Source organism: Ciconia boyciana, chromosome 2, assembly GCF_034638445.1.
Source record: "Ciconia boyciana chromosome 2, ASM3463844v1, whole genome shotgun sequence".
Taxonomy (NCBI): domain Eukaryota; kingdom Metazoa; phylum Chordata; class Aves; order Ciconiiformes; family Ciconiidae; genus Ciconia; species Ciconia boyciana.
This window is the reverse complement of record NC_132935.1, coordinates 140,384,640-140,394,341: the sequence shown is the minus strand read 5'-3', so window position 1 is coordinate 140,394,341 and position 9,702 is coordinate 140,384,640. Positions and strand designations below refer to the sequence as shown.

The 9,702-nt window shown below is 49.2% G+C and overlaps 1 protein-coding gene across 2 annotated transcripts; it reads left to right on the top strand.

The window, feature by feature from the left end:
* Positions 1-2,201: 2,201 nt before the first annotated feature.
* On the top strand, positions 2,202-7,662 carry TAC1 (tachykinin precursor 1). 2 transcript variants are annotated; one of them, XM_072851488.1, is made up of 5 exons: positions 2,202-2,324; positions 2,471-2,567; positions 3,183-3,206; positions 4,908-4,961; positions 7,575-7,662. In XM_072851488.1, exons 1-5 carry the CDS (start codon positions 2,202-2,204, stop codon positions 7,622-7,624), a joined length of 348 nt encoding a protein of 115 aa, XP_072707589.1. In that variant the 3' UTR covers positions 7,625-7,662. The 2 variants fall into 2 exon arrangements, with proteins under 2 accessions (XP_072707589.1, XP_072707590.1); XM_072851489.1 differs by lacking the exon at positions 4,908-4,961 and having other exon boundaries at positions 7,575-7,624.
* Positions 7,663-9,702: the final 2,040 nt, after the last annotated feature.

The window sequence follows — 9,702 nt, the reverse complement described above, 5'->3', positions numbered from 1 at the left end:
GTCAGGAAGAGGGTCATGCCTGGCTGTGCTTTGGGGAATACTGTGGGGCCTGAGGAGCATATTTGGTTAACAGGGAGGCCTGGTATTAATCATGCCTTTATTTAGCAAACAAGGTGCTGGGTCCCCCTTGGATCCACAGTTATATGGCAGAATGGTTCTTGGAGAGGAGGTTTACCACTGTCAGCAAGGCCACCTTAATGGTAGCATCCTGGAGCAAGCAGAGGGGTGGTACCAGCGAGCTGATTCCAGCTCCTGAGCAATCTCTTCTTTCTCAAAAGAAATACTATTAGCTCCTGCTAAACTCTGCACAGAGTGCCTGATTCAGGCTGTGGTGCCGTGCACCATGACAAGACAGGTGCTGAGGGACCACCAAGGTTAACTGAGAAGGCTTGTGCACAACTGACTTTGGAGAAATAGGATGGAACAACTGTGAAATGGACGATAACCTAAACAGTTATCTGAGCCGAATGCCAGCAGCAACGCAAAGCTGTCATAGGGGAAGGCTGAAGGCAGAGACGTGCTGCTGAGAGACTGGCTCATTTCCAGTGAAGGCATTCGCCCCATCAGAGCGGCCAGCCCAGCCGTGCCTGCTTGCTGCCCTGCGCTGGCAGCCCCTCTGCAAGCACACACACCAGCCCCGGGGTCCCCGGCTCCCCACACGCTGCACCCACCGGGCGAGGCCCTCCTCGGCTTTGTGCACCCCTCGCTTCTGGTCCCGCCACGCTGCCCCGGCGGACCGGGGCTGCCTCAGCAGCGGCACGGGGAGGGCAGACCCGGGGAGGGAAGGAGCTCGCCCAGGCACGGGAGGCGGCCCCGCTGCCGCGCCCGCCGGTGCTCGCTCCCCGCCTGATGCTGTCCGTCGGTCCCCCGGCCCCGGCTCGCTGCTCGCCCTCCCGGCGGTGCCGCTCGCTGCGGCAAGCAGCTCTCCCCTCGGTGCGGGAGCGGGGAGGGGGGAAACCAAAACGCGGCGTCTGCACCCTTACATCCGCACCCTAAACGCGCACCCTATACCTGCCCCCGTACCCCGCATCCGCACCCGCACCCCACGCCCCGCACCCGCACCCGCCGCCGGGGCGCGCCTTGGCCCCGGCCGGGACGGGGCGGCCCCGGGGCCCCGGAGCTGCAGCGGGAGGGAGGGGGGAGCCGCCCGGCCGCCCCGCGCTCCCCGGCCGCGGGCACCTCCGGGAGACGCCGCGGGAGCGGGAGCGGGAGCAGGAGTGGGAGCGGGAGCGGGGGGCGGGGGCTGCTCGACGGGGCGGGGGCTGTCACGGGGCTGGGACGATAAAACCGGGGGTAATTGCATTTAGGCAAATGAAGCTGCCTCGGCCCTCCCCGTCTCCAGGTATATAAAGTGGGGAGCGCTCCCGCGGACGGCCAATGCGCACGGCGAGCAGCGCCCGCCCTCCCCGGTGCAGACGGTGCGTGTGCCTCCGGGAGCGCGTCCGTCCGTCCGTCCGCCCGGCCGCGCGCGTGTGTCCGTCCGTCCGTCCGTCCGTCCGTGTGTACCTATATGCGTGAGGATGCGCTTGTCTATATGTTTGTGAGGGAGTGTGCGTGTGTACTTCTATGTGTCTGCCTATATGCATGTGCGGGGGGGGTCTATTTGTGTATGCATCTATGGGAGGGTGCCTATACAGGCTTGCGTGTCCGCACGCGTGTGTCTTTGTCTGTGCAAGGACGTTTTTGTGCCTGTCCCGATGTGTGCATCTGGATGTGCGAAGGGGTGTGTGTGTACCTCTAGACACGTGTGTCTGTGGGTGTGTGGAGGGCTGTATCTCTACGTAGGTGTGTGCATCTAAGGTGCGTAGCTGTTTGTGTGAGGGGCTGAGAGTTTATAACCAGGTGCGCGTGTACCTCGATACGTGTGTGCGTGCGTATGTGGATGGGTGTGTGTACGTGCGAAGGTGTGAATATCTGGATGTATATCTACGTGTGAGGGTGTGCGTATGTATAACTCTGTAAGTGTGTGGAGGGGTGCCTCTGGATGGGCATGTACATCTCGCCGCATCCGAGCCTGTATGCGTGGGGCGTGTGTACGCCCGGAGGTGCGCGTAGCAGTCGGGGGGGTGGGGGGGGGGTGTAAGTGGGTGCGCGGACGCGCGGATGTGCGAGGGAGCGTGCGGGGGGCGCGGGGCCGTGTGCGCGCACGCCCCCGGGTGCCGGTGCTTCACCCTCTGCCCCCGCAGGACGTCGAGGCGGCGATGAGGCTCCCGCTGGCTTTCGCCGTGCTCCTCCTGGCCTCGGCGCAGGCGCTGGCCCAGGACCTGGGCGCCGCCGACGACCTCAGCTACTGGTCCGACTGGTCCGACGGCGACCAGGTGAAGGTGAGCCCCGGCGGCCGCTGCTCCGCCCGCCGGCCCCGCGGCCCCGCGGGGGTGGGGAGGGCCGGTGTCGGGCGCTGCCCCCGGGGCTCCGCGCCCGCCGGCGGGGCGGGGGCTCCGCGCTGAGCGCCGGCGCTGTCGCCCCGCAGGAGGAGCTGCCGCCGCCCCTGGAGCACCTCCTGCAGAGGATGGCCCGCAGACCCCGGCCCCAGCAGTTCTTCGGCCTCATGGGCAAGCGGGATGCCGGTGAGCGGGGCGGGGGGCTGGCTCCCTCTCACGCCTCTCTGCATGCCTCTCCTAGTGCCGCTCCAAACTTCCCGGCGGGTGTCACTCGGTTTTAATGCGTGAAACCTTTCTCAGAAGTTGCGATGTGGGTTGTTTGGTTTGGGTTTGGTTTTTTTTTTTGCCAGTTTCGTATCGGGTAAAGTCACCGATTGGAAGAGAGTGGGCTTCACATTGAAGTGCTAGTGCACTCCAGTTACAGCACGTAAATGCCAGTCAGGAGTGTCACGATAGTTCACGGGTCAGCGGATGTGCCGCTGAATTGCCTGAGTATGGAGATGGGTTGTGTATTAAATTGTTGCCCTGTTTACTACATGTTTACTGATCCAAGAATTGATCTAAGAAATTGGAGCTAAAGAGATCTGAATTGTGTGGGTTTAGCTAAAACAGATTTTTGTAGTCTGTTCACAGAGAAATGCAGTTGTAAACGATCACCTTAATTTCCCTTGAGTGGAATATGCGTAGGGTAGTTTCTGTATTCGATTCTTCAGAGCATTGCAGTAGCATCACACATATATGCCAGTCCTTTTTCAACAACTCTTTTTCCTTTTTTTCTCTTTCCTTGCCTCTTCCAATCAGGATATGGCCAGATCTCTCACAAAAGTAAGTCTAAAAAATGCAAATATTTTAAGTAATTATTAGAAGATATTAAAATAGGGAATAGTCTATTTGAGGGGATTAGTTAGAAGGTGACTGGGTTCAGCTAAGGACTGGCAGCACCGGTGGTGGAGAAATATTCCGTTAAAGGACTGAACCCCCCCCAGTGCAGCTGTGAGCCTGTACCTCATCTGAGCCACCACAAGCTTTGAGATTTCAATCCACATTAACGTGCGGATGTTGCAGCTCTCACTTATTTCCCATGGCGGGGATTCTGTAAGCCTTTCTTACAGGCAAGGCAGGCTTACTGCCAGACTTGGAGAGGAGCAATTAAGATGGCAAAATCTGGAAAATTAGAATAGTGAATTCCCAAATCTCTGAGAATGATTCCACGGGAGGGCCCATGTCATCGCATGTGAGATACTGTGTCTGTGCTCTCAGCGTTGTCTGGGTGGGAATCAGACCCCTGCTCACAGCAGGGGCTGACTGATGATGTGCTGCCATATAAACAAGCGTAACTTGCCCCTTTAATAAGCGTGCCTTGTTTTGCTTCTGTGTGACACCAAGCGGGAGATGGTATCAGCAGTGTGGTGTTACCTTGTTCTGCACAGTGACAGTTTTATTCTCTGAATTTATCTGAAGAGGCTTAGACAGGAGCCAGAAGACTTTTAATAAGTAAAAATGATCTTATATTCTGAGAGACCTCCTCTGTCCACAGAGGTCGGTAACTGTCCCAGTGTTCTGTTAGCCACAAGATTTTATCACTAGGATTATGTATTGCAAGACCAATTAAAGAGTCTGATACAAGGCTCATGCCAAATAACCTGCTGACTAATGTAAAAAATTACAGCTGAAAAATTAAAAACTGCTGAAAATATTAAAACTGAAAAAATTAAAACTGCTTCAGCTTGAAATAATACCTGTGAGGTCTGAGGATCATTCGTCTGGCTTTGTAGATGAATTAGGCAAGCAAAATTCTTTCCAAGGAGAAATTTCTAAGTTTGCCCCAAAAGTCAGCTTAGAAAGAATGGCTCCTTTTTATTCCTTATCTGAAACTATAGCTACCACCATATCTGATATGTGCTGTAGGCCAAAACTTGGAGTAATTTATCCTCTAAACATCCAGTGCCTTGAGGAGAACTAATGGGACAGGAAGGTAATATCTGAACTCATAAATATTCCAAAAATAGAGTCAGACTGTCTAGCTCAGACATGTCCAGACATAGAGTCCCATTGGCTTCCTCTCCAGTAAGGGCTCTGCCTGACCTGTGAGGAAGATTTTTCTTCCACATTACAGAAAAAAACACCAACCCGTAGAAGAGATGCATCACACAGATGCAGGCTATGCCAAGACGCTGCCTTCTTGTGCATTTGCTGCAATCAATTGGAATTGTACGGGGAGAGGAATAAGAATCAGTTATTGGCTGTTGTTTTTCCATTATACTTAAAAAAACCACAAAACAAAACAAAAAGTCTATTCGAGTTAATGAGATGTCCACTAACTGGCCTGTGTCTTGGTCTAACCTGTTTAGTCTGATTAGTCAGGCTGATGTTCATTCTCCTGAGAATGTCTGAGAGTGGTGTGAACAACTAGGCTGTGAGATGAACAGTTTTGGAGCCTGTGTCTTCCTTCCTCATGAGAACATGTTATCTTAAAAGCCTGCCTATTTAAAATGTATTAAAACACCCCCAAATATATTTTTTCAGGGCATAAAACAGACTCCTTTGTTGGACTTATGGGCAAAAGATCTTTAAATTCTGGTATGTATATGGCGAAATCTGGTACTCGGTAATATACAGCCTCTTCATTCTGTTCCCTCTTTGTTCTCTCCCAGCGGATAGAAGAAGCAGCCTTTATGTAGTGTAGACCCGGAGTTCTCTGAAAAAGGATCAGCATTTTCTTTGTTAACCAAGATATTTCAGGGTCTATTTCACTCCAGTGCTTGAGGTGATCGGGCTGGTCTGCGCTGCAGGCAAGGTCAGGTAGAAGCCCCTAGGGCACTTTCCTTACTGCCCTGTCCTCGCCAGCAGCATGTTCTGGCGGTCCCCAAAGTGCTCATACAAGAAAAAACTAAATTTTACTGACGCATCAAGAAATATTCAGAGGCTGAAAATGTAAAGCTCATTTAAACTTGTGATCCGAATCCAGATCTCCCCAAGTAAAGGGATATCCTCATTGTCTCTGGAGAGCATTATTCCTCAAACTTGCAGCAGAAGGTGGAAGAGCAGAGGTCTGCCATTGACACCACCTCATTCTGCAGGTCAAGCGGTTAAACATTCCCAGCCTTTTCCAGCTTTTCATTTTACCTAAAAAAAAATAGCAACAAGCATTTTAAGCTTTGAACTGATACTGTGAATTTGTGTTATTTTCCCATAGCATCCATATAGGGCAGAATCCTCCTCCCTCATGTGCACAACCCCTGTGGGTAACCACAGACTGCCAGTAGCTCTAGCTTCCCTGTGCCATAGGGCTGTACTGAGGAAATCCCTCACTGTGAACCAGAAAGTGTCAGTTAATTCCCCAGAATACGAATTAAAAAAATAAAAACCCTAATATATATTTCATGTCTCTGAAATAGTTCTCACTGTTTTGTTAAATGGATGATAAAAGTTAAATTACTAGCTGACACCTTTATATTATGTGGATACACGCTGTGATCTATATTCTGCAATTATGGTTGTCAGTAACTTTTCTTTTCAATTAAACCCTGTTCAGACTAGTAATATTGCTCTCTGCATCATTTTGCAAATTGCTATGTATCATGAATAATTTTGTACAATTTTATCTGTGGTGGCAATAGCTATTAAATGCATAATACCTGTAAATATATCTGCTATCACAAAAGTAAATACCTGGAAGTAATAAATTTGGTTTGGTTTTCACTGGGATTACATTTGCATTAATATGAGAATGTAAGATACAGCAGATGTTTAAACAAGGCAAAGATTTTATTGCTCTAATTTCAAAATTGCTGGTATAGTCAGGGTACTGTTATGTGGCATTTGTAACAAAGGGGAATAATGAAATTTTACCCTGCCAGGCTAGGTAATACCTGCCTGACAGGTAAAACTAGAATTCACTGCTTTTCTGCCTGATTCCCTGAGAGGAGAATGGTAAGAAGTTGCTTCTGCTCCTCTGGAGGAGAAGATAGGTCCTAAGGACTGTGTAATCAAAGCAAGATCAGGAGTATGTGCTAGGACTGTCCTTACTTCTCCCTGCTGAAAGATATTTAACTGGGCAGGACCTTTTCTTGGTGCCGTGCCTTGGTGCCATGGTTTTCTTCTGCAGAAAGCCTGTGAGTCCCCTGGCAATGTGTAGGAGCTCACACCGCCCCGCTGCTGGGTGCGAGTGCGGTGCTGATTTAAAGCCTCGTGTGACAAAGCAGAGTACCGGGATGCTGATGTCTCCGTTGCCGGTTTGGTAAAATGGGGTCTGACACTGACTGTCTCCCAAGCTGTGCAGTCTGTCAGATGAACGCTCCAGGTAGAAGCTAGAAAACAGTCACATGTACAGTAAAGATACTATAACAATCCATATTGAGAAAGAAAGTTCCATTCGTTTTGCATTTAGCCTTGTGAAAATTGAAGTCTTGTTAATTTAAAACTGTCACTGATCCAAAATGCCAGCTCCCTGCAGGATGCAGTGCTGAATCCCCCCAAACTAGCTGTGCATTGCATGCAATAGTCAGGCATGCATACACTCCGTGAAAGCAATCCTCCCTTTGGGGTCGAAGCAAAGATGACTCTGGTGACCAGCTATGTCACCCTACAGTCAGGCTCTGCCCAAGAAGGACTCTCTGGGTTTCCCTTTCAAAAGAGCAAGAAGGAGAGATCTACTGCTACTAAATGCTAAATATGTTCCTGAAGACATTTGAGGCTGTGGTTGGTCCACAGGGTAGTCTGAGCTTTGCTTAGCTCCTGCTGCAGACTTTAGTAAAAGGTATCACTGTGTGCAGGGCTTGGGGACAGGGAGGGTTTAAACCTGGCAAAGAGCTGACTCTGCAGGACAGAAGGTGGACATGTTGAAGCAGAAAGCCTCTACCCACAAATTGATCTGAGTGCTCAGATCCCATCATTTAGATGGATTACTGGAATGTAAAAAGGCTCTGAGTTAATGGTGCTTCAAGCAGCCTGAGAGATGAGAGTTAGAAAGCACTGCTCAGACCTCCAGCCTCCTGGAGGATAGTGTAATCTGAGGGGTAAAACCAAATCAAAACAGCTCAGGACTGCGTCAGGATCCCTCCTCTTGGGTCCAAACGCTCTGACGGGGTCCGGCGGTGACCCAGCAGGCTGCAGGTCTCTGACGTTTCCTTGTGCTTGCTGGGTTTTACGCAAGGCTGTACCACATGCTTCATTCTGCTTCATTTTTTGCAGGATCCTCTGAAAGGAGCATAGCACAGAATTACGAACGGAGGCGTAAATGAGACATTCCCGTGCATTATTTATTAAACTTCATTTGTTCCAATGGCCAATGCAGTGTAGTATAAACTAACCACTGTACGGAATAATTATTTATTTAATAATAACCGATGGGTTTTGGTTGTTTTTTTTTTTTTTGAGTTGTACATTCAATAAAATGATTATTTTTCATATTGTGGCAGCGACACATGTTGTGTAGGTACGTTGTGGTTCTGAAAGGACCAGCAACCCTGGTGATGTCTCACAACAAAGCACATTGTTTGATATGACCCATAAAGTTATGTTCACTAAACAAAGAGAATATTCTTTTGTTTGTTGAAAGCGAGTCTATTGGCTTCACAGCCAGTGCAGAACAGAGCTGATGTACAGTCTAGTGCCTCAATTTGTTTTCATGGTTTATAATGTACTGTAATTTCCGTATCAAAAAATATATTTGTATCATTGCAGCATGTTTTATGTTCTGTGACTACGTATCTATATATTTTAAAAAGGGGGAGTGGCTAAGGTTTGAATGTGAATCTGAGGTCTTCATTTCATAGTCTGGAATTTTATGATAGTAACATTTTAAATAAAAACTACTCTGGGGATTTTGCAACATACTTTATTTGGTGATAGTGATGGCGTTATTTCCCAAGTCAGTCCGGAATGAGACTCAGATCCAAGCAACGGTGGTCTGAGACCGGAAAGAAATATCAAATTGATGTCTTCCTTTTGCAGGGAGGCTCTGAGCCTCCTAGTGCGGGTTTAGTGAATGCTTTGGGGGATTTCCTACTGGAGACAGGCATTCCGGGGATTGCTCTGGGTCACACAAGGTGCCATCCATCCTAAACCCAATGGAAACTAACAAGTGTGCTGCCTGAATGAAAAGGGCCCAATGTATCCCCTAGCTCCAAGTGGAATAATTTGCTGTGGAATTCATCCACTATTGCAGGTTTATTATTTGAAAGCCAAACTTTTAATAAATTCTGGCTCTCAGATCCACAATAAAAGCACCTGTTGGCTTGAATCCAGGCAATATAAGAGAAAAAAATGTGACTGTAATTATCTTTTTAATTAAAATGTCTGGTTACTATATTTCCAGGACAGTCCCAAAATGGTACATACATCTCACCAGATGCCAAGGCATCTGGAGATCTATATTCTTTCCACCAGCTAAAAGCTACAGTTCTCTGTTTGTTGCTACCATATGAGCTTTCATCACATATGAATCAGCAGTGAAAACAGCCAGCATATACAAACCAAATTTCAAAATAAGTAATACAGAGTGATTAACTGCTTGTTGTTTTCCATTTTGGAAGTGAACTTGGCAACCTCCATTTTCAAGTTTATCTGGGGCGTCCCCACAACTGCACCCATTAAGAGCGGGTGGGCATAGGACCCCCCTCCTGCTAGGCTAGGAGCAGCACCTGAGCCTGCCCATGCTTAAAACAGACCCCACTTCCAACTAAGTAGGAGCCAGCTCTAGCAAGGTGGGGAGCTACACGGTGGGAAAACTGAGACAGACTGGCGACAGGGACCACGCTCGTGTGAGACACAGAGGTTTTACTAGCGCTCTGCCAGCTCTTCATCTTGCCAGGGCTAATTTTCAGACTAATAAACTTCTGTATCAGCTCCCACTGAGCTCAATGAGGGGGGAAGCTGATTGCTGGGCTAACAGCATGGCAAAAGGAGTGCAGAAATGCGTGTTGAATAATGCTCAGCGAAGGGTAAAAAGAAGGAAAAAGCTTTAAAATGCTGTCCCCTGAGCCTGGAGGCTCATGGTGCTCCCAGAGCTCACAGCCCGTGCGTGCTGAATTGTGAGACACAGAGAGGAAAGAAGAAGCCCCGCTGCTCGCTCCCTGCAGCCTGCGCATCTCTCAGAACTCCCTGCAGAAGCCATCGCTGGAAACATATTTGCATCCAGAGAAAGCCACACAAGACCCACAAGAGTGGCTTTTAAGTGTTTGGAGGACAGCACAGATATTAGTTAACAGCACCCAGCAAAGGGCTGGGACTGAATTTTCTGGCAGAACCACAGAATCATAGAATGGTTTGGGTTGGAAGGGACCTTTAAAGGTCATCTAGTCCAACCCTCTGCCATGGG